Source organism: Chlorocebus sabaeus, chromosome 10, assembly GCF_047675955.1.
Source record: "Chlorocebus sabaeus isolate Y175 chromosome 10, mChlSab1.0.hap1, whole genome shotgun sequence".
NCBI classification, from domain to species: Eukaryota; Metazoa; Chordata; class Mammalia; order Primates; family Cercopithecidae; genus Chlorocebus; species Chlorocebus sabaeus.
Genome location: NC_132913.1, coordinates 65620777 through 65648592, shown reverse-complemented (window position 1 = coordinate 65648592; position 27816 = coordinate 65620777). Strand labels below are relative to the sequence as shown.

The window sequence follows — 27816 nt, the reverse complement described above, 5'->3', positions numbered from 1 at the left end:
TGATGGGTCTTGACTCTTCATCCAATTTGCCAGTCTATGTCTTTTAATTGGGGCATTTAGTCCATTTACATTTAAGGTTAATATTGTTATGTGTGATTTAATCCTGTCATTATGATGTTTGCTCGTTATTTTGCCCATTAACTGATGCAGTTTCTTCATAGCATCGATGATGGTCTTTACAATTTGGCATGTTTTTGCAGTGGCCAGTACTGGTTGTTTCTTTCCACGTTTAGTGCTTACAATTTGGCATGTTTTTGCAGTGGCCAGTACCGGTTGTTTCTTTCCATGTTTAGTGTTTCCTTCAAGAGCTCTTGCAAGGCAGGCCTGATGTTGACAAAATCTCTCAGCATTTGCTTGTCTGTAAAGGATTTTATTTCTCCTTCACTTATGAAGCTTAGTTTGGCTGGATATGAAATTCTGGGTTGAAAATTCTTTTCTTTAAGAATCTTGAATATTGGCCTCCACTCTCTTCTGGTTTGTAGGGTTTCTGCTGAGAGATCCACTGTTAGCCTGATGGGATTCCCTTTGTGGGTAACCGGACCTTTCTCTCTGGCTGCGCTTAACATTTTTTCCTTCATATCAACCTTGGTGAATCTGACAATTACTTGTCTTGGGGTTACTCTTCTCGAGGAGTATCTTTGTGGTGTTCTCTGTATTTCCTGAATTTGAATGTTGGCCTGACTTGCTAGGTTGGGGAAGTTCTCCTGGATAATATCCTGAAGAGTGTTTTCCAGCTTGGTTCCATTACTCCGTCACTTTCAGGTATACTTATCAAGTGTAGATTTGATCTTTTCACATAGTCCCATATTTCTTGGAGACTTTGTTCATTTCTTTTCACTCTTTTTTCTCTAACCTTGTCTTCTTGCTTTTTTTCATTAATTTGATCTTCAATCACTGATACCCTTTCTTCCACTTGATTGAATTGGCTATTGAAGCTTGTGCATGTGTCACGAAGTTCTCGTGCCATGGTTTTCAGCTCCATCAGGTCATTTAAGGTCTTCTCTACACTATTTATTCTAGTTAGCCATTCATCTAACCTTTTTTCAAGGTTTTTAGCTTCCTTGTGGTGGGTTAGAACATGCTCCTTTAGCTTGGAGAAGTTTGTTATTACTGACCTTCTAAAGCCTACTTATGCCAACTCATAAAAGTCATTCTCTGTCTAGCTTTGTTCCATTGCTGGCGGAGAGCTGTGATCCTTTGGAGGAGAAGAGGTGCTCTGGCTGTTAGAATTTTCAGCTTTTCTGCTCTGGTTTCTCCCCATCTTTGTGGTTTTATCCACCTTTGGTCTTTGATGTTGGTGACCTACAAACGGGGTTTTGGTGTAGATGACCCTTTTGTTGATGTTGATGCTATTCCTTTCTGTTTGTTAGTTTTCCTTCCTACAGTCAGGTTCCTCAGCTTCTGGTCTGTTGGAGTTTGCTGGAGGTGCACTCCAGACCATTTGACTGGGTATCAACAGCGGAGGCTGAATAACAGCAAATATTGCTGCCTGATCCTTCCTCTGGAAGCTTCATCCCAGAGAGGCACCCATCTATATGACGTGTCTGTTGGGCCCTACTGGGAGGTGTTTCCCGGTTAGGCTACACGGGGGTCAGGGACTCATTTGAGGAGGCAGTCTGTCTGTTCTCAGAGTTCAAACACCATGCTGGGAGAGCCACTGCTCTCTTCAGAACTGTCAGACAGGGACATTTAAGTCTGCAGAAGTTGTCTGCTGCCTTTTTCTCAGCTATGTCCTGCCCACAGAGGTGGAGTCTATAGAGGCAGTAGGCCTTGCTGAGCTGCAGTGGGCTCTGCCCAGTTCGAGCTTCCTGGCTGCTTTGTTTACCCACTCAAGCCTCAGCAATGGTGGACGCCCCTCCCCTAGCCAGGCTGCCGCTTCGCAGTTCGATCTCAGACTGCTGTGCTAGCAGTGAGCAAGGCTTCATGGGTGTGGGACCCACCAAGCCAGGCATGGGAGAGAATCTCCTTGTCTGCCGGTTGCCAAGACCTTGGGAAAAGAGCAGTATTTGGGTGGGAGTGTCCCGTTTTTCCAGGTACAGTCTGTCACGCCTTCCCTTGGCTAGGAAAGGGAAATCCCTGACCCCTTGCATTTCCTGGGAGAGGTGATGCCCTGCCCTGCTTTGGCTCACCCTCCATGGGCTGCACCCACTGTCCAACCAGTCCCAGTGAGATGAACCAGGTACCTCAGTTGGAAATGCAGAAATCACCCATTTTCTGTGTTGATCATGCTGGGAGCTGCAGACTGGAGTTGTTCCTATTCTGCCATCTTGGAATGGAGTGCCCATGTGAATTTTATTATTGTTTTTCCTATATCTTGGAAGAGTGTCATTAGCATTTTGATAGGAATTATATTGAATCTATATATTTCTTTAGGTGGTATGAACTTTTTTTAGCTGTTATTTTAGGTTTAGGGGTAACAGGTGAAGGTTTGTTACATAGGTAAACATGTGTCATGCGGGTTCATTGTACAGATTATTTCACCACTCAGGTATTAAGCCCAGTACCCAACAGTTATCTTCTCTGTTCCTCTCCCTCCTCCCACCCTCCACCCTCAAATAGGCTCCAGTGGTTTTTGCTTGTGTTTCTTCTTTGTGTTCATAAGTTGTTATCATTTAGCCCCCACTTGTAGTGAGAACACATGGTATTTGGTTTTCTATTCCTGCGTTAGTTTGCTGAGGATGATAACCTTTAGCTCCATCCATTTTCCTGCAAAACACATGATCTTGTTCTTTTTTATGGCCGCAAGTATGAACATTCTAACAACATAACTTTTTGATCCATGAGCATGAAATATCTTTTGTTTATTTGTGTCCTCTTTAATTTCTTTCATCATTTTTTTTATAGTTCTCAGTGTACAGGTTTTTCAACTCGTTGGTTAAATTTATTCCTAAGTATTTTATTTTGTCATAAATAGGACTGATCTTGATTTCTTTTTCAGCTATGTTGTTATTTGTGTATAGAATAACAGGGTTTTGTATGTTCATTGTATATCCTGCAACTTTAATGAATTCATTCATTAGCTCTAACAGTTTCTTGGTGGCATCTTTGGGGTTTTCTAAACATAGGATCATGTCATCTGCAAATAGAGATCATTTTACTTTTTCCTTTCTGATTTGGATACCTTTTATTTCTCTTTGTTGTCTAATTGCTCTTGATAGTACTTCCAGTACCATGTTGAATAGAAGCAGGAGGAGTGGGCCACCTTGCCTTGTACCAGATCTTAGAGGAAAAGCTTTCCATTTCTCCCCACTAAGTGATGTTAGCTGTGTGTTTTTCATAAACAGCCTTTATTATAATATGTTGAGAAACTTTCCTTCTATACCTAAACCATTAAGAGTTCTTTTTAATCAAGAAAGGGTATTGAATTTTGACAAATGCTTTTTCTGCAAATGACATGATTATGTGGTTTTTTTCTTTCAGCTGGTTAATGTGATGCATCATTCAACAGAAGCTTTAAAACTCTGTTGATACTTGGATTTCTTAGAAGCTTCAGAATTGCAACCAAATACACAAAGTTTTCCGGGGGCTGCCTTCCAAAGTACCATCTTCCCTTAGCAGCTGTGCCATACTCATATATTCAACTCCCACATTTGTGGTCACACTCTACCTTTTGCACCTCCTTTCCCAAAGTAGAAGTTACTGATTATAAATCTATGCTGTTACATAAACAAATTAATATTGCTCTAGTCTTCTTTATGTTAAATTTTCAATGAGGCTTGTTGTGTAAATTAAATTGTTATCATCAGCCACAGAGCATAAAGAAGAGGCTCAAATGTGGAATCAATTTCCCCTCAAATCTGAGCTGGCCTATAGTGCTTTGACCAACAGAATACAATGGAAGTAGAATGCTACACCAGTTCCAGAGCTGGCCTTGAAAAGGACGAGCAGCTTCCGCTGCCAGGCTCTTGGAACCCTAAACTGCCATGGAGAGGAAGGGGGCACAGTTGTGTGCAGCCTTCCAGCTGTCTTGCCAACATGCTAGGCACAGGAGGGAAACCACCTTGGGCCTTTCAGTCCAGTTCAGCCTGCAGCCGAATCCTAGTGACTGGGGCTAGTCAAAGACACGTGGCTCAGAGGTTTCGCTGCTTAGCTGAGCCCTGCCTGAATTCCCAACCCACAAATTGTAAAGTCCAATAAATGAGTATTATTTAATAAAAAAGAAATAAACAGAATCTAAAGAGAACCAATAAATATGTATTAAATGATAACTAAGACACATTGAAAAAAATGTTGAGTAGTAGTATCTTGCCAGATTGCGTATAATTTATTTATCTCCCACCCCCATGGCACTTTCTTTCTTTAGTCAAAACTGTAAACCTGTGATGTGTGATCTTCCAACAGGCAAGCATCATGTCCTGTTGCATTTTTGTATATAGAACTTCAACCACTATATGAAACCATTTAGTCTATCATTACCACAAAGACAAAGATAAAAGAACAAAGGATAATGTTTCATCAAAGAGAGCTTCTTTAAAGGGCGCATTATTTTTGTTGTTACCTTTCTGTGCAATTAGACAAAATTCTTCTTGCAGCTTTGTATAATCTGTTGAACTTTCCAGAGGGTCAGTGAGGTGGCTAGGGGGAGTCTGAAATTCAATATCTGCACAAAGGTTGGGGTTGGAGGAATGCAAGCGAACTGGTGACATGGTAGCACTGAAAGGAACCTGAAAGGGGAAGACACAAATTATTAAAGAGCAACAGTGCATTGTTTCACATTCTCCTACACAGAAAAGACCTCTCCCATTTTTCAAAATAATAGACTCCTCTCTGATAACACACTTGGAGACACTCAGTACTCATTTATTTTACAGGCGGTTGGGGTGGGAAGAGGGAGTATCATTTCCCATTGTTGATTTAGAACTGCCACAAACTCACCGATTTTTCACTGTTACAGAGAGAAATGACTACAGAATGACAGGAATAAAAGACATAATCTCAGGCAAGCTTAAACTCTGAACTCATACTTGCACCTCAAAAATAACTGGCAGAAAAACAGCAGTCTGAACTGTGATGTAGCTGACCACCTCTTATAGTCTGGACTATCTGAGCCTGGAGCAGGATCTTACTAAACCTGTGAAAATTCAAGAGATGCATATACTGGAAGATTCACTTACACTGTAGCCATTAAATAAAAAACAAATCAGCCTTAATAGTAAATACAGTAATGGCTTAAAAAGACTCACACTTATTTTGGAAATTGACTTATTAAATTTTATATTAGTAAACGAAATATATATTATATAAATCACTGTGGTTTACCTTTGTATGTTATACACAACTCTATTACATATATGCACATGATTCATGAACCGGCCAATACTGAGAAGCAGTAAGTAGAAAAAGTCATATTACTATAGATTTTTCCACATGGCTAGAGGTACTTCCTTGCCCAGGCTGGATACGGACTAGGCTCCTGATGGGTGGAGGCAAAGCACCTTTTCCTCCCCTTTAAGAAGGCTTTACCCAAACATTACAAATTTCAGTCAAACATTCCAGGAAAGGAAAATACCAATTCTTCCTGCAAATCAGATCACAAACAACTTCTCCCTAATTCTTATTGCACAGATGTGCATTCAATTATTTTCAAGAACCAGACTCTTAGACTCCACCACAGGTTGGAATTTTGTGTAACTGATAGGGTAATTCACACCCCCTAGCTAACGGGGAATGTGCTGTGGGATGAAGGAACCATTACCCTCTGACGGATATGTATGCCAGGACCTCTTCTTTTTTAATTTTTTGGTTTTTGCTTTAAAATTCCTAACATATTTGGTGACAGAAAGGAGGAAGGAGAAGAGGGCACTTTTTCTCCGAGGATTTAGACGACAGATGGAAGAGATGGAAAGAACCAAAATATCTGGCCTGAGCTGCAGGTTGAGGGTAGTTGAGACAGAGCGTCCTTCTGATGCAGCATTGTCCTGGCAGGGATTTATTTCTCTTAAAAGATATCCAAGACTTACTGGGGAAGAAAGTGAGCACGAAGCTTTCCCCCCAAATTCAGCTAAGCTAAGCATGTTAATATATGTTATTTGAAGCATTTGGTATCTGGAGTTATCAAAGGAACCGTACCTCATCTTCTTTGGAGAACTTGGCTACACTGGGCTGGGAGATGATTGTTAAACAGCTTGTTTATCAAGATTATCAGGCTGAAAATTTTTGTCTATTCTAGATTTGAGACCCAGAAGTGGCCAATAAGCCATTTAAGAAAATGGAGTGCTGGGGTTCAATACTCTGCTGGAATCCTGTCCAGGTAACTTAATAATAACAAGGACTGAGGACCTTTTTAGGATACGTACAAAGGAATGGTATTTATGTGGCAGAATGTCAGAAGATAGAGAAAGGAAGTTCTGACCCTAACTGTGGTGATGCTAAATCTAGAAAGAGCAGTCAGCCCCTTGAGGGACACAGAATCCATGGAAAACTTGCTGGAGATTAGGATGTCATGGGGAGAGACTGTGAGTGAAAAAAACAGATCTGGGAGTTTTCAGAATTAATGATACAGTTTTCTGATATAAGGAACTAGAACAGCGTTAAGAAAAATAAATGCGGGTCTTTGGTAATATGTTGAGCATCATGGAAAAGGATTTTATCTGCATTCAGGTGCCCTCAACACTCCAAGGACTCACATTGGAAGAGGAGTCTCTTCCTTGAGCAGGTGAGGAGTGGGGTCATGAGAGTTGGCGGGAAGCTTATATAGGTGGCCATTATGCAGTGAAAACCCAGGGAGTCCAGGAAGGACCCAGACTTGTCCCTGAGATAAATTATTATTCCTCTATTAAATGTTGGAGTCAGATGCTGAGAAGAAAAACATAAGTTACAAATTTATATTTTGTACATAATGGAAACTTAAATTGGCTATTACAACAGTAAAAGTGGTTTTGCATATTATCCATAGGGAAAGAGACTTGAATGTTCCATTCAAACTGCAATCAGATGGTTCCCTGGGAAATTGAGAACTAATCTTCATACACTTCTGACTGAAAATGTTTATATATTGGTATAACTTTTTTTGTTAAAAAGAGGTATGTAGAATGGGCCATTTTAATTGAGAACTTTTGAGAATACAAATTGGGATGTATTAATCTAACCCTAATTGAATATCTGTTCAGACTGGGGACTTATTTACTCAGCTTTTTATTCATCAATTTGAGTATTATGGGATTCAAAAATCTAAGTGTAACTGGTTTCTCTGTCAGTGATCGTTGGAGTGCGAGCTGCCCACAGCTCTCCACGTTTATATCTGAGAACCCTCAACACTCAATTTGGGCCTTTCTACCTTGTGCAGGAAAGAAATTCAAGGCCTTCTTGAAGTCCTATGACAGGAGGGAAGCCTGATCCTAGAATATTCTGGTAGCATTAGGAGATGCTCTTAACACCTGTCCATGAAGAAGTCAAAAGCGAAATGAGTTGACAATGGAGTTGCTGACAGTGAAATTCAGCAATGGTAGACATGAAAGTCTACACAGTAGGTCTAAGATAGATACTATGCTTACAGGACTCATCAAGCCAGTGGGAAAAGTCTCCTGCTGTTGCTATTCTGCACTATGTGTACAGGGATTCTTTGAGGGTACTGACTGCATTGGGATCCTCAGTGTTCTTCCATGGGGAAGAGCCAGTATTTCTCTTTTTCCAGTCTCCTGTTCTGTTGGGTCTGGCTGCTGTTGTGAGTTGGCTATTCTGAATGCTAGCGCTAAGAGTCATCAAGAATAGGGCCGGGCGCGGTGGCTCAAGCCTGTAATCCCAGCACTTTGGGAGGCCGAGACGGGCGGATCACGAGGTCAGGAAATCGAGACCATCCTGGCTAACTCGGTGAAACCCCGTCTCTACCAAAAAATACAAAAAACTAGCCGGGCGAGGTGGCGGGCGCCTGTAGTCCCAGCTACTCGGGAGGCTGAGGCAGGAGAATGGCGTAAACCCGGGAGGCGGAGCTTGCAGTGAGCTGAGATCTGGCCACTGCACTCCAGCCTGGGCGACAAAGCAAGACTCCGTCTCAAAAAAAAAAAAAAAAAAAAAGAGTCATCAAGAATAAATTTCTGAAACATCTGCTAGATGTTGCGGCATTTTGGTATGGAGACAAAGCTATAGATCCTGGAGTAGCCAGTCCCCCTAGTTATTCCTGAATACATTATTAAATGTTGCCAGTAGCTTTTCTTACTACATGCCACTAAGTTTTTCTCATAACTTCTATAGTCACAGCTACCCTGGGAGGTGGGCATTAATGATTTCTTCTTTTAAAAGCTTTTTCTCTTCTACTGCCAATTTTAAAAATATGAACCCATTCTATTCAAATAGGTACTAATCTCAGTTTTATTATATTCACTGTATGTATCTGCAATTTAAAAAATTAACACAGAAGAGACAGAATCACTTCTCTGCATGGCATCTTAGATGTATATTGCTTAAGAAGACAGTGTTTTCATAAAATGATGGACTGTTCCTTTCCATACTAAGTTGTTATCTCTAATAACCATGTGTATTTATTAATTTTATAAATGGAAAATTACCTTTAATAATATTGAACTGATTATATGTGCATCTATTGTCAGAATCTGTTACCACATCAGTGTCATTGGGATTTATTCATCTGCATTTGAATACATGCATAAGATATACATGGACCATGAAAGCTATTTCAATAATTTGTTTGTTCAAATGTTTACAAAACTGTGAGTTTAAGAGTCAGTTCCCTAATAAATTCCAAGTCACTGGTTCATTTCATAATCAAAAGCAAATTTGTTTCTCAGTCTAGCTAAACACCCAGATATAAGGCAAGAGCCAATTACTAATCATAAAGTAGAAAGCCACCAACCCTCACACCAGCATCCATTCTCCTGTAATGCAGTCAAAACTTTTTCATATTTTTTTCAGCAATTGTAATCTTAAAATACATTCCACCCTTAGTGACAGCAAGACTGTTGTTAATTAAGGAAGTATTATCTAATAGCCAAAAAACTAACATCTATGATTGCTATGAACTCAGTACTCTATATTTTACGAAGTTCATAGGCTCTCATGATTAAACAAATTTTTTAATTGACTTTTATCCAGCAAGGAGTTCTTATGTTTTGATACTCTATTTTATATTCTGTAGACAAGTCATTCACTATCCATTTGCCTTATCTACCTCAGTATGTTCTCTACTCTCCTTATATCCATTCTATTTTCTCTCAGAAAAAAAAAAACCTCTAGATATGGATTAAATACCATAAAACTGTCTTTATTTTTGTCATTTCCACACTACAATTTCTAATTTTCATGTCAATATTCTCTTCAGAAAACGATTTTCCCTTGCTAAGTGTAACTTGGGTAGCCATTTAGAGATGACAGCAAAATTCACCTTTTCTTACCCTCTCATTTCTTTATTCTCACATCCTTTTCAAATAGTCACACTGCTACAAAAAAAAGCACAATTTATGTCTGTAGTAACATGACTTTTCTTAGGAAAAGAGAAATTAGTTAGCAAAAGTTCCAATATCAGTATGGTAAAAATGAAAAAAAAAAAAAACAATATAATTTAAGGAAAGCTCACATCATGGGGCACTGCACTCAATTTTGCAAATTTGACTTAAATTATGTCTTCATGTATAGCGAAAGAACTAGATTATATAATACTTCTCCATTGTAAAAAGGAATACCCGTGTTTGACTCCTGCCATGCAAAGACAGCCAGAGAACATGCGAAAGCTATGCTGCCATGATTGGGCTACAGGTGACACCATCACACACCAGTGGCACCATCAGGACAGGGGGTCACCCTTGTACACAGGTTTTCATTCTTATTAAACTTCCACTTGAGATTGAAATCCACTCACTGTTGTAGCCACTGCTGCCGCTAGCCTCTGCCGGCGCCGCGTTGTGCTGAACTGGCCCTTCGCAGGTGGCCCTTCCTGACAGTGAATGGGAGAAGAGAAGGGGGGAGGAAACACAGGATGGGGGAGGAAAGGATGGAAGATGGGAGGATGAAAGATAATCAGACAAGGAGAGGGACAGTTTTTAACTGAAGTCGACTTTTCTTAAATCAGCATTGAAAAGAGCTCACGGGCATTCATGCTATGAGAAATGTTCATCGCTGTCATTGCCGATTACTCAAACACCTGAATTCTATTTGCTGACTATAACTCACACCCCAAAAGGAGACGGAGTTATAAACTGATGGACAGCCTGCAATTTTAAGGTAAAATAAATATGCATACTGTTTTAGTCATATAGATATCATGTTATATGAAGTCAAAAGGTATTCAATAAATGGTAGCAAGGAAAACTAAGTTCAGGAAAAACTGATCTAAATAATGTGGGAAGGCTAAAATGAACAGGTTGTAATGAGAGCCTCCTAATGGCCAGACAGAATTTTTTTTTTAATTTCTTACTGGAAGAAAAAAAGTAAGGGAAGGGTATGAGGGTTCTTCAACTTCCTACTTAATCTCCTATTATACAGCTCACTATCTGGGACTCCACATCAGTAACAGTGCTGGGATTTTCAAGTCTAAGAATTTTCCAAGGAAGATGCCAGACCCCATAAGATCAGAAAAGAAAACTTAAGTTCCTCAGTGAGTGAGGACAATGCCTATAAAAATCAACTACGAAAACCTGAAAGCATAGTTTTCATTTAGTAATGCGCACCTATGCACAAACCAGTAGAAGAATCCTACAGTTTTCTTTCATTTTGTCTTTTTCCTCTTGATGGATGGGATTAAGGGATGATGACATTTCCTTCTAATCATTCAACTTTGCCTCCATCTGACAGACGCTGACTCCTCAAGGTTGTGAGCAATACTTTTTTTTTTTTTCTTTTTTGAGATAGGGTCTCACTGTGTTGCCCAGGCTGGAGTGCTGTAGCATGATCATGGCTCACCACAGCCTTGAACTCCTGGCCTCAAGTGACCCTCCCACCTTGGCTTCCCGAAATGCTGGGATTACAGGCATGCAGCACCTTGCCCAGCCATGAGCAATAATTTCATTTCCAAATAATTAAGATATACTTTCTTAGAATCTCCTAACAGCCCAGATTGAAGAAACAGTAGGACTGCTTTAGTCTTTTTGGGATGTCAGAAAAATATTTTAAATTTTTCTATCTCTAAATATTCAAAAAAGTTCCAAAATTACAATCTTATTTATTTTCCATCTGCATAAGTCTTCTGCATACATATAAGTATATGTTTGTCATACACACACACACACATAATCTGTTTTCCACAAAAATATTTTCTACACAAAATCCTTTTTCCTTAATGTAGTAAAAGGGGGAAGAACTTATTTTCACCCTTCAGTGTAATTTGAGCATCTATGAGATGCAGGACAGCTATACAGGAGCAACATAAGATCATCTGTCTGCTACTATGTACTTTCTACTATTCCCCATTCCCTTCAACGTCCAGGGATCTAGTATTTAATTCATATTATCAGCAACACAGGAGATCTAACAACTCTTTCTTTTAAAATATTTCCTTCTTGCCTTCCTCTTACTTCATTTAAAACACAGTTGAATTGTTACTGCAAAATGGTATTGAGATTTTTATTCGAACCAGAAAGTTTGAAGTTAAGGAGGCAAGAAGAAATCCTTTTTCTAAAAGGTAGTCTCCACAGAACCTTCTAGGACAAATGCTGACTTCATGAGTTACATAATAGGAATTTCTGAGGCCAACTACCCAATAGTTTCCCGTAGAAACAAGGCCATACTGGTCTAGAATTTAACCTTCTCATTCAAATCAATAGCACAATCTAACCTACGCAAGAATAAGCAATCAAACATCCAGTATAACATGTTTTTCATTTTAACTTTCTTGCGGTCAATTTTTTTAATGATCTATTTTATAATTTTTTCAAAATGACAACTACTATGGAATACTGAATACAAAGTTCAGTAACACAACATCGATAACAACAGCAGCAGCAACAATACCACAACCACCACCACTGGACGGTCTGGGCAGCCTCACAATGGCTGTTGTACTTAGTTACGAAGAAGACGGGGACGGAAGATGAACTCTCACCACTTGAGAGCCTCTCGTATTGGCTGCAACATCAGTGAAAGTGGTTCGAGCAGTGAGATGATCATTGACTCAAAACAAATGCTTGGACTCATTAGATAGAATTCCCATCATCAAAACATTTAAAACAGGAGGGGAAAAAGCTGGGTATAAGGTAGGAGAAAGTGGTGGGTATCTTTAATCCACTAGAGTAACATTAGATGCTATGCCTCTCTCTAGGCAAAATACTGAGTAGTAAAGATTTTCATGTTGGCATACTCATCCTAGATGAACTTATGATTCCCTAGCCAAGTGTGAATTTTGAAGGATCTTGGAGGAACTTCCCAGTAGTAGAGAACGAGTATCCTGAGGCTCCTGCAAGACCTGTTGGTTTGGGCAAGCAGAAAAGGTCCACGGATAGGACAAAGTTCTGCTGTGTTCCTCTTAAAATACCTTTTGTTTTAGTCCAGGTGGAAGTGGAGTTTCTCTGGGAATGATTAACAGCTTACTGGCATTCCTAAGTTTATTTGTTTCTTCTTGGAATTGGAACTAAATCTCCCACTTCGAAAAGGCAGTTGTCTTTGAGTGTCTTTAAGGGATTAGATGATTTCAATTTCCCTCAAAAATAACTAAACTAGAATTACAAAGGCCATTTTATTACCCTTAGTAAAGTCACAAGCAAAATGAAATGTCATAAATAAAAATTTTAAAACAAATGAACCACCCAAAGATGTGGCGGGAGTATGAATGAGTATTTTCTAGCTTTTTGGACATTTTCTCCTGATGACTCAAAAAAATCTTCATAACTTTTCTATCTATGTAAAACCACAGGCTGAGAGGCTAGGTGGTATAGTTCCAGTTGCATTCTGTGTCCTTCAGAAAAAAAAAAAAAAATAGTGATTTGGGGTCTCCAATGGAGCTCCTAGATGCAGCAAGGTAGCTGGGACACTGCACTACAACTCACTGGGAACCAACCTGTCCAAGACAACAGCTCTGAACAAGAATGTGGTCAATACACATTAAATGTGGTTAAAACAATATCTATTAACAAATGTATGTGTTCTTTCTTGTGATGCAGGCCTTCTTCAATTATTTTATTTAGAATAATGATTCTTTTACTTATAAAAATGAGTCTTTTTCTTGGCTTTGATTCAGACACCACGCTTAAAACAAACAAACAAACAAAACTAGACACTCACAAGTTCAAAACCAATAAAACTGCCAAAAGCAATTTTAAGTAATTTTCTTGTGAAATCACTTGGCACATCTCTCCCTACAGTATTAATTTTATAAACAGAGGGGAAAACACACAGAAACGTACTGAGCAAATGAACACAAAAAGTTGTGTTCATTGAATGTAGACATTCTAAATAAAAAAAAAACATAGGTATTAGTGCTTATGAAAATTTATTTTCAAATATATCAGATTAGCAAGCAAAGCAACAGTTTGTTATTTACACAGTCAGAATTGTAATACAAAGAATGTTATTAATGAAGTCAAAATTAGAGAAGAATTATTTTGTTAATTATTCAGAAGGGACTGAAGAATTCTGAAAAGTACTTCTTTCTACCTTCGCATTAGAATATAAATTTATTTGTATAATAATTTTAAAGAGCCAAATCATAAAGTCTAATCTTGACTGTGCAGGACAAGGGCCATTTGTAATATGCATTCAGGATGAGAATAATGGAAATTCTAGTTTAAAAATCTGAAAGTAATATGGTTTATGACATAATCTACCATATTTTGAATCACTGAAACACAACAATATAAAAGGATCTTACTTTAAAAATGTCACTCATTTCAAATATATAATTTATTTCAAATAAATTTCAAGTACATGTATTACAAGCTCTTAAGAATTTAGTTCAGATTTTAAGGTGATTGTTGAAAGCCAAATAATATCTATTTTTGAAGGATCATAGAATTTTAGAGTTGAAAGAGAATTCAGAGCTTATTAAATAAACTCTATCACTTAGGAGCAAACGGAAGCTCAGGAAATTTAACAGAAATTTACAAAATTTTACTGCCAGAAAATCACAGTGATTAGACTAGAATCTAGGTTTGTTGATTTCTAATCTATTGAACCTCCTACCCTTTTTCTTGATAGAAAAAATTTGGACAACGCTGACACATAAAAGCCTCTTTTAATATCTAGTATTTTTAAATGAGTGTTCATTATAACCCACTAGATTTTCAATCTAGATTTTTAAGATAACATTTTGTTAAAATATATTTTAATGGTTCAAAGGCTATAATTGAGAATAAAATGCCATTTTGAACACATATTGTATAATTTCAACCTTTCTTTTAAATCCTTCTCACTTATGCCAGAGTGAGAAAAATACAGAGATTTCCCACTGTTTTAGACAATGTGAGAGTTTGAAAAGCGCCGGCTTTAAAGCAGTTAAGTTACCCTTTCAATCTAACGCATATTAACTGATGTATAAAGACTAGTACTTTAAAAGTATGTAGAAACATGAATGAAGGAAAAGTAAAATCTGTACCTGCAGTTGTATTTTTGTATCTTTGCTGACACTTTTTGTTCTCCATCGTCTTGTGACCCGCTTGTCTTTCTTTGAAATATCTACACAGTTAGCCTACATTACACAAATAGTTAAAAGCAACAAAGTATTATTAAGTTCACACAGATGATACAGGTATAGACAAGAACACAGCAAGTTAGTAAAGGATCATTGTTAGAGCCTATAAGCAAACCAGCCAGGAGAGAAAGGCGTATCAGATGCATGGTGGGCATTAAAAGCAGAGATAAGAACTTCATTATAAAATATACTTTTCTGATAAACAAAACGAATACACGATTAGAAATCTCTAGCTTTGTTTTCTATATGAAAAGATAGTAATAATTCTGAGAGTACCTAAAGCACATCGTCAAAGCTACCATTTCTAATAGAACACAAACACGGAAGAATAATTCAGATACTGAATTTATTTATTCTGGCTAGTGTGTATTTAAATGTAAAACATTTTAAAATAATCATCTTAATTAACACACTGACACCGAGATTCAAAAAATATTAAAAATAACTCCAGAATATAAACAAATGTCTGTATTGTAGTTATCTATCTTTAAATATTACCTTATATATTCATAGAACAACCCAATAAAGATTATAAATTAATATCCTAAGTCCTTTTACCAGCAGCAGGAATATGTTTACCTGCATGTCAGTAAAGTTAGGTGCTGACTGAGTTCTCTGAAGTATTTCCAAATTCTGCAGGAGTTTGCTAAGTTCCACAAGGTTTGACTGGCAATGTGCGAGATCTAATAAGAAATCATAAATAAAAATATGTTAAAATTGGTTAGGGAGCAGTGGTGATGATAAAAAAAAAAAAAAAGGGTCAATGCAAATTATGGCAAATATGAGTAGGCAGATCCATGTTTATATGATGAAGACACTGGCAGGTAGAACAAAACACCCTTTGCTGGTATAGAACCAAAAACCATTAATTATATTTCAAAGCTCACTCTCGTAAGTTAACAGCTATTAGTGCAGAAACCATGAAACTCTCAGTCACACTGTATGTGATCCCTTTTCTGCTCTGATAGCTTTTGCCACATGGGAAGCACACTCAAGTGAACTTCAGCAGTCCTGTGGTTTCATTGTTAGGAGCTTGTCTACCTGCTCCTCTAACATGCTTTAGAAGGTGGTTACCTGGAATTTGGGTAGCGTTAAAATCAAGTTCAGAAAACTAGGATGGAATACAGAATCAGTTAAACATATTTTCTTTAATTTAGCTCGCTAACAATGTTGAAATGAATGACTTTAAAATTTCTTAGAGACATTATATTAACGAAATCAGATTTTCCAAGTGCATTCAATGGTCCAGGAACATCATCATCACCTGGACATCAACTCATTCTGTCTGAATTAACATTTAAAATGAAGAAATAACTTTTAGTTTTCTTTTACATTTTTTGGTGCATTTAGAACAAGAGAATATTCAAAAATCTATATAATAAAATATCACTCTTAAAAAAAAACTGACCTTTAATATGTGAAATTAAACACGGTCAAGAATATTGGGCTGGGTGCAGTGGCTCACGCCTGTAATCCCAGCACTTCGGGAGGCAGAGGCGGGCAGATAACCTGAGGTCAGGAGTTCAAGACCAGCCTGGCCAACATGGTGAAACCCTGTCTCCACGAAAATTAGCCAGACATGATGGTGGGTGCCTGTAATCCCAGCTACTCGGAAGGCTGAGGCAGAAGAATCTCTTGAACCAGGGAGGCGGAGGTTGCAGTGAGCCAAGATAGCACCATTGCACTCCAGCCTGTGCAACAGAGCAAGACTCCGTCTCAAAAAAAAAAAAAAAAAAAAAAAATTGAGTTACTTTTCTTATTTTCGTGGTCAGTTACTAAAATTTTCATTTCGAGCTTTCTATCTAGCAAATATTACATTCATACTCTCTAATAATTGTGATTATTCTATATAAATGGTGCTATATAAGCACAGAAATCTGGAATTGGGGCTGAAAACCATCAAAATTATATCCACCTTTTTTCTAACAGAATGAAAACAGAAGTTTGTGAATAGTTCAATTTAAGGCCAAGGACCCAAACTAAGTGTAAGGAGACATCAATTTAGATTTTTCAGTTGTAGTTTCCTTATCTGTCAGTGGTGATAGTAGTATTTAGCTCTCCTACCTGCTTACTGAGACGGTAGATGAGAAAGTTCTATGAAAGCCAGAAATGGTCTCTAAGGAATACTTACTGTGCGTGTCTCATCACCCTGCTACAGCCTTCACACGGACCATGCTACATCATTCTTTGTCACTTCTATTATTTACAATAGGAAAGAGAGGAAATCATACTTTCACATAAAGTCTGGGATATGAGTATCTCAGAAAGCTGATAAAAATGACAAAAAATGCTGCATACTTTGAGTCCACATGCTGGTAGAATAAGAAAAAATTCTTTTGGTTGGAGCACTAACATAGATTACCAAATTTTAATTTTTTTAAGTGAGAACACAAAAAAGTGATCTAATATCTGCTTTTATTATAATTTTATAAGGAAAAATAATCTGAAAAAAAATAGGCCCAATATCATCTTAGGATCATCTAAAAAAATAAACTAATTGAGACTTATTAAACACTCTCTGCATTGCCCTTGTTTTTCTCAGTTTTGAAGGTCAAATGAAAACTCTCATAGAATGGAAATGGTCTGTACATCAAGTTTGAACCATTGTGCTCTGGTTAATTATGAGGGAGGTAAAGGTAAGAAGAGATGAAGAGGCTCAGAGATGGCAGTGTGAGGCAATCAAGTATTGGTTCAGAATATTGAATCACTGATCCATAGTGGAGCACACTAACAGGTAACTGTGGATATAAGATGCAGCATTTCACAACTTTGCCATTTATTGCTGAGTTGTCAGGAAACATACACCTGCTCTGTGCACAAGACAGAGCAGCAGAGAAGGCAACTGTGGAAGTGACCTAGTGAGGAAGACAGAGCAGTGATTCTGGGGCCGTGGGCAGAATAGGCTCTCCTTGGGGGTTGCTCTTCTGTGTGACTGCCCCAGGTTCCAGAGCTAAAGAAGCCAGAAGGAACTGGTGAAGAGACAAGGAGAGAAGGCTGAAGTGGGTAGAAGTCAGGGGAAAGGCAAGAACCAGATTCAACTGCTGTGAGGGTGCAGGAGAACTGGCAGGTAAGGAGCCCGAGTCACAGCAGAGAGAAGGAGCTGGTGCATAAAGATAAGAACAAGGAGGAGAAAAAGTAAGAGCAAGGAAAGGTCAAGGCGATCAAGGCAATCAGGGTAAAAGATGTAGCACTCATAATTCACCGCTTCAGGTTTGGTTTCTTGTTTGGTTTTGGCTTACTCTCAGGCCACACAGGGAAAGAACTAACCTTCCGCACACCTGTCCATCTCTTCCGAGTCCTGTAACCACGCTGCCACTTTACTCTGGCCAGTCGTGCAGGTTGCAGGGAGGCTACTGCTGCATGGCAAAGGGGACTGCCATGGAAAGCTGTTTGGTTGCATCTACGGCAAACAAAGATGAATTGTATGGTTATGAAACAGTACATTTCAATGATTAAAAAAATACAAGTATCCTCAAGCCGTATTAACAAAGAAAGGAAGAAAATGCACACTCAAAACATGGAAGAAGCTTCTTGGCTTAATGTGGTTTGCGCTCAGCGAGGGCGACATTCCTAAACAACCACCTCTCATTCAGTTGCCATCTCCATCATTCAGTGAAGGGCAACATTTAAGTGTGTTGTATCTCATAGTCACAAGGACCTGCCAACTCAAATTCCCAGTAATTTTTAATCACTCAGTAAGTTGTATTTGCAGTGTCCTTACGGCAGTACTCTCAACTTATGATTTAAGTCTTTCCTTTCCAAAAGATTTCTGCACCCTTATGACCACTCAGGGTCTCCTCAACCACATGTGATTCCTAAATACATTATCCACCAGTAAGCAACCCTGCAATGCCTTGAATTCATATTGAAAATTATTTATAAAAAGACAGTCTTGGCAAGTTATTATCCATAGCTTTCCATTAAAGTTATTATCTATAGACTTTTCATTAAAAAGATTTTATGTGAAATAAGTGAAAATTGTATTAAGTATAGAGATACTAAGGTGACTGCAGGAAACCGTGAAAAAAGAAGAAACTTATTTCTTAAAAAACTGAAATAATTTTAAAACTTTATAGTTGACTTTAATATTCAACTACAACTGAATTGTGTCTCTTCTAAATCATTACAAAGTGAATGACGCACATTCTTAGCAAACCCATGCTTATTTATTCCCCACAGAGGGCCACAAACCAATTAACATTCAGGAGGCTCATAATTTGATATGTAGAAGGCAGGCAAAGTGATAAAAAGCTCTTTTTACTCTTTATTGCATTTTGATAAATGTAATGGAAATCTTTCACTGAGTAGATCTTAGAGGTATGTCATTAACCAGAGTAACAGATCTGTTTTGAAAACCAGAGCTGAACAAGTTTCTTATTTCAAGGCAAACAGTGGGGAGGATTTGATTTTAGTCTTCCATTCTCAGATATCACCCAAGTTATTTGATAAATAAGGGATGAAAATAACATATTTTCATCAATAAATTTAATAAATATTTTAATAAATTTAATACATAGGAGATAAAAATAATATATTTTCATCAATACTCTGTGCCAATGATGTAGGCAGAAGCTGGATGAACCAAAGAATAAACAATTTATATTTTTTAAAGATCTATTTGGAATACATTTCTCATTTAATGTGGACTAAATCTAGGATTTAGTTCTCTGGTGAGAACACAGGAGGCCAGAGAAACTCGGCACTATCTTGGGCATCTGTAAGTTCCCAACCTTCCTGATGCCCTGACCAGATGGTTTGCTCCCTTTCTTATTTCAGAACTGGTTGGTATTAGGGTTAATCCAATACCCTATTCCTAGAAAAAAGATAATTAAACAGTCCTTGGCAAGGCTGCAACCAGAATGGAATAATGTGAGGTTTAAGGCCAGGTGTGTAATCTGGCCTGTAATCCCAGCACTTTGGGAGGCCGAGGTGGGCAGATCACTTGAGGTCAGGAGTTTGAGACCAGCATGGCCAACATGGCGAAACCCTGTCTCTACTAAAAATGAGCTGGGTGTGGTGGTAGGTGCCTGTAATCCCAGCTTACTCAGAAGGCTGAGGCAGGTTAATCGATTGAACTCAGGAGGAGGAGGTTGAGGAGGCTGCAGTGAGCCAAAAGCACACCACTGCACTCCAGCCTGGGTGACAGAGTGAGACTTTGTCTCAAATAAATAAATAAATAAATACAAATAAAAAACAGAAAAAAAATAAATAATGTAAGGTTTGAGATAATTTTAACATAGTTAATAGGATCTAATGAAAATTGCCATCAAAATAACAAAAACTGAATATAGTAATGTTTCATTTAATCTGATTTGGTTAGTATTGCAGTTACTCTATGAGGTTTTCCGGTGGTTTGCAAAGGAAACTTGGACCTATGTATGACATATATTCCTGTGTAAGCAAATAAAGAAAAGCAGAGTCTTCACCGGAACGTTCTTGAACACAACATACTGTGGCAACCAGCTTCCTCACCCTCTCTGCCCTCAATTTCAGGTGCCAAGTGTAAAGCTGGCGCACCCCTGCGCAGTGCAGTGGGGCTAGGTTTCAGGAAACTTAATCATTGAATCAAAGGCAGAAACAGCTGTTTTCATGTCTGTTGACTTAACCTTGATTTTTTTTAACAAACAACATCTCTTGCTTTTCATCAACACAGAAGTGAACTCTTATTTCAGCCCAGAGAACAAGGTCAGCCTCCCTTAGTCTGGCACCTGGTAAAAATAGAAAGGGCACTGATTTTGGAAACAGACGTGGACTTGGATCCTGGCTCAGCTGTTTAATGGCTATGTCACTTCTGGACAAGTTTTTTCCTGTCTCTGAACTTCGGTTATTTGAAAGATTAGAGAGGAATGAGTGCCAAATGCTTAACACAGTGCCTGATCACTTAAATAGGCTACTACTTATACTACTGTCACATTCTTGAGCTCACATGCAGTTACTTCACGGGGAAATTTCATAGCTTCTCATGTATGTATTATAGGTCAAGACACAAAATCAAGTTTCATTTTCAAGATTTTGAGGTCTTCTTATTACCATCCAGGAAGACATCTGATTTCTGAATGTTGATTAAATAAATGCTAACTTACTTCCAATATTCCTACAAAGCCACATAAAGTTAGAAGGTAGTCCATTCATAAAATGGAAAAATAACTGCTAATTCTCTTGGTGATCCACATTTCTGCCTAATTTATACTTGCAATTAACTTTCATGCCAAATGTCACTGCTGTCTTCTGAGTGTTAGTTTACAAAGCAAACCTCCTCTTTCTGGTTTTCCCAAATGAGACTCAGTTATGCATTTGCATAATTTTCTTTTTTATTTTATTTTATTTATTTTTTTTTGAGACGCAGTCTTGCTCTATTGCCCAGGCTGTTCAGTAGTGGCACAATCGTGGCTCACTGCAACCTCTGCCTCCCAGGTTCAAGCAATTTTTGTGCCTCAGCCTCCCGAGTAGTTGGGATTACAGGTGTGCACCATCACATCTGACTTATTTTTGTGTTTTTAGTAGAGATGGGGTTTTCACCATGTTGCCCAGGCTGGTCTCGAACTCCTGGCCGTCAGGTGATCCGCCCGCCTTGGCCTCCCAAAGTGCTGGGATTACAGGCGTGAGCCATGGTGCCTGGCCAAAATTTGCATAATTTTCTAAGCAATTTTCAGGCTGGTTTTTATAGAACAAAATCATACCTTTCCATCCACTACAGAAACATTAGCAGCTGGTGAGGATTCAGCTGTGGAAGTTGAAGGAAATATGTGAAAACTAGCATCTCTTGGTGATCTCACAATTTCATTCTGACGATACAACCGATGATGTCGCAGTTTGGATACCCATGCATCAAACCAGTCCTGGGATTTCACCTAAAACAATGAACATGTGGAGAAAGTAATTGTAAAATCACTCTCCTGTCTACCACTGGTGTAGGCAAATGGTTTCCCCTGATAATGGGAGAGAAACTGTTGAAAAGTGATTTCACCTTCAAATGATAGATGTGCTCTTCTGTGTCAAGGTCTATTCTTCGAGCTTTCTTTTTAATTGACATGACTGACAGTCCGACATCTATGCTCCCGTGGACCTTTCCTTTTTGAATCTGAAATCAAAAGACTAGTAAATAGGCTGAAAGGATATATGATTTGATTTTTCTGTACTGGATTTAAGTGAACTCAAGGTAATCTTTAACTTATCTATGTGAAGTGGAATACTACCTATAACTCCTTAACAAACAGAAAATAGTTAAGGTTCTAGGGTTTAGGTTCTAGGATAGTTGGTGTTGAAGTAACTTCACACCAATTTTTATAAATAAGACTATTCATCTTATTCCTGTCTTGGCATAGAATGTAATGCTAATTCTTCATAATTCTAGATTGCATAGCTTATATTCTCCCATCTTTAGTGGTCCTAAAATAACTGCGGTCAATCTTTGACCTATAACACAGAACATCCCTGAGTAATCAGCTGGCAGACAGCTGCTGAGGCAGAACGGGGCAGCTGGGACCAGAAAGCAGGGAGCAGCCGGCTCTTCCTTCTGGCTGCTCCTCTGATCAAGGACATAGCTGATTCAATGGCAGAGATGGGGACAAAACTGAAACCTTAGACTTCTGTTACTTCCCCACACCACAATGATGAAGGAAGGAATTTTCCAGTGTTACATGCAAACTACTCCTTTGTATACTAAATAAAAACAATTTGGAATAATTTTTGTGAATTGGGATCTCCAAGATAAAAAGACGTATGATGTAGAAATAAGATTTGTAAGATAGTTTTTAAAAGGACATTGACAAGAACAAAGCAGCACACATAAAGCAGAGTTTATTGGGAGATGCAGAAAAAAAGCCCATTTGGGTTTTCTCTCCAAGTGACAGAAGGTGATTTTACTCATGTGTCACCTTTAAGGTTTAAGCTTCTGTTTTTAATAACACACATCAAAATAGTTAAATCTTCATGCACTAGTTGAAACACTTTAGAACATGGAGGTTTGGGAGCTTGTGAAATCTTACAGGCCCAGACATGCACAAAGCTGGTAACTGTGGCACAAGGCTTGTACAATTACAGTGTTTACTCACTTCAAGCAGAATTCAAAATCAATCTTTGAAACATGTCCTGTGTGCTACTTACATCGAGTGGTGCCTTTGAATACTTTAACATTCCATTATCCAGGACAAAAAAACGCTGCAAGAACCAAACACCCCCAGTTACTGTCTGTATTTTGAATTATATAAAACATTCACAAATGTGGGTTTAATGTTGCTTGGCATTTATTAATCAATATGTTTGATCATTTTAATGTATCTGGATTCAGTGCATTTGGCCACAGTCAGTCACATTAAATGGCAAGGAGATAAGAGCTCTAGTTCCATACTGTTAACCATCAAGATTCTTTTATACATAATCCAATGGGGATGGAGTCTTTTCACTATGATTTTTCTTAACAGAGAAGGGATCTGAGGACCTGAAGCTACAATCCTCTGAGTGAACTACATTGGGATGTTTTTCAAAGTGAGAAATGATCACAGTGACTATATAAGGAGCTCTATACACGTCTACAGGGAATTTTTCACTGTGAACATACTCCTGAATTTTCCCCGGATACCACAGATAATTCCTGAAAATGTTCATGTCCATTACAGAAGCCAATGGACTGAATCTATGAATAATGAATTATCTGGAAAATTTAAGTGGGCTTAGCAATATGCTTGCATCTCTACTTAGCAAATGTTTGTATTCTACCATTAATCAAAAAGGTTGAAAATTATTTCTGAACTACATTAAGGGTAAAAAAAAAGAGAGAGGTTTTTGGCAATTTCTGTCTCCTCCAAGATAATCCTAGTCCAGTCTGAATGGATTTGCCCATTTTTGCTCTACAAACACTCAGGAACTCTCAGCTGTTGATTTTTCTTCCATGGGTAATTCACAAGAGAACAAACAGTTCCCAGGGCCCGGTCAAAGAATGGGTCCTGTGCCCTCTAGTTCTACAGATGCAAGGAATCTTTCTGTTCCTGGAAAATTACTCTGCTGGAAAGTTTTTATGTGATTTGGGACCTCTTAGCTGCTGAGATGGCAGGTAGTCAGGACCCGGGATCTGCTTCTGTGAGTACAGTGGCCTTCTATGAGTTCTGCACAGAGCATCCCTATGAGTTCTGCATAGAACTCACAAAAGGCCACTGAAACCCCTTTGTTTCAGGTTCTGCAGGACAACAAGTAAGCACCGGAAAAAAGAGTCTCTACAGTTGAAAAACACTTGATTAAAATCAGTTGCCCTTAACTTGGTCAATCAAATGGGCTGACATCTGAATAAACACATGGTGGTTGCAGAGATCAGGAGAAAAGACAACAGTGCAAAGCAGGCTCTCTGTTATTTATGTAGCAAAATGTTCAAAGGCACGGTCTAGAAAGTTGCTGCCAAACCACAGCCAGTTTTGCTGAATCATGGACTGAAAGTGCTAAATTACAGTTAGCAATTCATACAAAATTTGTTTCTTTGACCACTTTTTCCTGTGTTTCCATGTCTGTCTATCAAAGAATTTCAGCAGAGATCACTTATAGCATATCATAAGGAAAGAAATTAGCAAGGCCATCAATTTGGGGAAGCACAAAGAGGTAAGGTCAGAATGAAAGGCAACGGTGATCTTAGGAAGGAGCTGGCGAAAATCTCAGGAAGAACAACAGCGAGGGCAAGTCCTTGGCACTATGATAATACTATGGGTTCAGGAAAGATAGTTTCTGACAAGGAAGAAGGGACTTTCACAGACAGGGGACCGGGGCAACATTTCCCATGTGTTCATTTTTAAGTCTTTCCCTTAAAACACATAAAATGTTTCCTCAAGGAAGTTAACATACACAACCTCCCTGCATTGAGCCAATGGGCAGCCACCACTGGCCATTTGGGCCAATAAATGTATCTGCCCTGAGATGAAATCCACGTGCAGATGTGCCAAGTATATAGATTTATTCTTCCACTGATTTCAAAGAGGATACTCGGTGGCCCACTAAAGAGTTTAAACTGGCGCAGTGGCTTACGCCTGTAATCCCAGCACTTTGGGAGGCCGAGGCGGGCAGATCATGAGGTCAGGAGTCTGAGACCAGCCTGGTCAATATGGTAAAATCCCACCTCTACTAAAAATACCAAAGGAAAAAAAAAATTAGCCAAGCATGGTCGCGTGCGCCTGTAGTCCCAGCTACTCGGGAGGGAGGCTGAGGCAGAAGAATCGCTTGAACCCGAGAAGTGGAGGTTGCAACGAGGTGTGATTTCACCACTGCACTCCAGCCTGGGCGACAGAGTGATACTCTGTCTCAAAAAAAGAAAAAAAAGAGTTTAAACTGAAAATGTCCGGCAACTTTCTCCTCCTTAGTATGACAGAATCCTTGCTACTTGGGTAATGGTAAAATGCAGTAAAAAATATTGTCTCCATCATTAAAACTGAGAGATAGGATAAGGATATTGCGAGGAAGGAGAGGAATAAACTGTAGACTTTAAAGAGCAGTAAACAAACTTCTGGGATCAGTGATTTTCCAGCTGTAGTTTGTACTGGTAACAATAATTCTAGGAATTTATCCCAAAGAACTAAATAGAAGTTCATGTGTAAGGATATTCATCACATCACAATAGTAAAAAATGAGGCATATCTTACATATCCAGCAAGAGGGAATTAGTTCGATAGCAGTGGGATATATAATATAGATCCATCCAAAGTGATACATGCATGCATTTAAAATACCTCATATTTCAAGGAGTATTTAATGAGAACTTATCTATACTAATTTAAGTGAAAAAAGTAAATCAGACAACAATATATACAAACTGGATTTTAAATATCACGTATTTTTTTCCCTCCATATGTATATTACAGATCTCTGTCTCTGTTAAGTATAATAGACTACAATCCATGTGGTTAAAATAAGGCCTTAAAAGTTAGTTTTACGGCTGGGTGTGGTGGCTCACACCTGTAAACCCAGGACTTTGGGAGGCTGAGGTGAGCAGATCACTTGGGGCCAGGAGTTCAAGACCAGCCTGGCCAATAGGCTAAAACCTTGTCACTACTAAAAATAAAAAAAATTAGCCAGGCATGGTGGAGTGCACCTGTAGTCCTAGCTACTTAGGAGGATGATGTGGAAGAATCGCTTGAACCTGCGAGGCGGAAGCTGTGGTGAGCTGAGATCGTGCCACTGCACTCCAGCCTGGGTAACAGAGCAAGACTGTGTCTCAAAAAAAAAAGGAAAAAAAGCTAATTTTACGCATACAGTTATATTCTTAGTTTCCCACCTCATGATAGCAAATAAGATCTTCTTTATTTATGAAGACGATCTGAACCTGAATATGATAAAAATGTTACCTTGTGCCAGCCTTTTAAAGGCCATTTTCTTTTCTTCAGCATAAAGCCCTCATGTTTGTCTGGTTTCTGGACATTGGTTTGGCCTATTTTCAGCCCTTCTATAATTTCCCAGCTGTCAGCTTCCTGAGAGAAAAGAAGTGAAACAAATCACGTTTCTCAGTGCCTGATGACACACTTAAAGCAGATTCTTAAGTAGAAGTTGCTTTTGAAGCAGTACTAGGCCCACCAGAAAGAAGTATGAACAACATTCTGGAGCAAATTCTAACATCAAACACAGCTATGCACTTTTAACTGAAGTTAAAAAGAGCTTCCCAGGTAGACCTAGAGGTAAGTGGGGTCCATCAGAGACTCAGTGGAGCCACCTTGTCTGTTTGGGGTCGGATGGAAATTCGATTGCCTGTACTCAGAATGTTTAAAATGCATTTTTCCAGACAGTGAATCCCCGGGCACAGAGGCACTTTAAAGTTTCAAAATAAGACTATTTTGATGACAAATGTTCAATTAGTGCGCAGACCTGGCTTTCTGTGTAGAAATGGAAAGGCTGCTATTGTCTCAAGTGGCTCGGAACCTGCTATTAACAGGGAATAACAGCGCTGTGGTCACGGTTGCTCTCGGGAAGGCTTGCGTGCATTCCAAAGCGCACATAAGACACCTGCTCACCAAAGACACACCAAAGAACTTCGTGCTTTCAAAGATACACATGCCCCTGGGAGCCTCTGGGTTGCATTTCTTAGTAGTGAACTGCAATTCAACAAGTTAGCGCTGTTTATGAATAATGTTTAGAATAATAGGAGAAACCAGTAGGCTCTTACAAAAACTCTAATGCCTGTGGCTTTTGACTCACACAGAAAGGTAGATGACCACTATATTCCACAAAATAATCTTCATCTATGTGTAAATACATTCATTAGAACTCTCTCTCTGTTCTTAGAGAGATATCCACCATATTTAGTGGCACTTCTATTTTCAGTAGCTCCATCCATGGATAGTATCTCTAGAAGAAGAATATTTGTATTTCTGTCTAGATTTATTTGGAAGCTGGTGTTCATCTTTGATTGACTGTGTGTGTGTGTGTGGATGATGAAGAATATTCTGTATAACTTGTGAAAATGGAAACATTTAATAATTGCAGAGCTTTGCAAGTTTTCTTCTGACTAAACTCAGATTGTAGTAATGGCTATTAACTACTAATTTCTTTTTTTTAATTTTTATTTTTTATTTCAATGGGCTTTTGGGGAACGGGTGGTGTTTGGTTACATGAATAAGTTCTTTAGTGGTGATTTCTGAGATTTTGGTGTACCCATCACCCAAGCAGTGTACACTGTACCCAATGTGTCGTCTTTTATCCCTCGCCACCCCCCACCCTTTCCTCCAGAGTCCCCAAAGTCCAATGTATCATTCTTATGTACGGCTACTAATTTCTATCACAGTGTTTTTTTCTTCTCTGGGAGTTTAACTTCAGAAGGGGGAAAAAAGAGATAAGATAGAAAGGCAAAAAGTTAAAATGTATTTCTTAAACATAGATGTGACAGCTTTGAGTAAATAATTTTATTCAGTCTGATGCAATATTACTAAGTCCAGTAAAAGAAAGAGGAAAGAGTCCTACTATAGTTCTCACAATTAAATAGGCTGTCAAACTGACAGAGGCAAAAGATAAAACCAGAGCAGACAATGTTCCCCCTATTTCAATTACAAATGCTGTGGATAATGTTACAAATAAAGTGTATGAGAATGAAACAACTCATCTCAGTACAAAATAGAACCTTCTATGTTCTATTTTCCATTATGTTAAAATTTCTCCCTCTATGCTTAGTAGACAAGGACTATCTTAAGAAAACTAAAATTATTTTCTGAAAATTGAAGCATTTGTTTTTGTAATTTCAGTTGATATTTTTTCTGCTTAAAAGACTCCAATTTTCCTGGGTT

The 27816-nt window shown here is 38.5% G+C and overlaps 1 protein-coding gene across 6 annotated transcripts in view; it reads right to left on the bottom strand.

Moving 5' to 3' along the window:
* OSBPL6 (oxysterol binding protein like 6) overlaps window positions 1–27816 on the bottom strand; it is a 203191-nt gene that overhangs the window by 43247 nt on the left and 132128 nt on the right. For 2 of the 6 annotated variants that reach the window (XM_073019840.1, XM_007965463.3), the window contains exons 3-11: window positions 25891–26013; window positions 22676–22729; window positions 21537–21650; window positions 21250–21420; window positions 17837–17969; window positions 15149–15252; window positions 14474–14566; window positions 9812–9886; window positions 4499–4664 (exon numbers count right to left, since the gene is read on the bottom strand). In XM_073019840.1, coding sequence (XP_072875941.1) covers window positions 4499–4664; window positions 9812–9886; window positions 14474–14566; window positions 15149–15252; window positions 17837–17969; window positions 21250–21420; window positions 21537–21650; window positions 22676–22729; window positions 25891–26013 — 1033 coding nt within the window. The remainder of the gene's footprint in view (window positions 1–4498; window positions 4665–9811; window positions 9887–14473; window positions 14567–15148; window positions 15253–17836; window positions 17970–21249; window positions 21421–21536; window positions 21651–22675; window positions 22730–25890; window positions 26014–27816) is intronic. The other 4 variants (XM_073019841.1, XM_007965466.3, XM_007965465.3 and 1 more) reach the window with 2 other exon arrangements.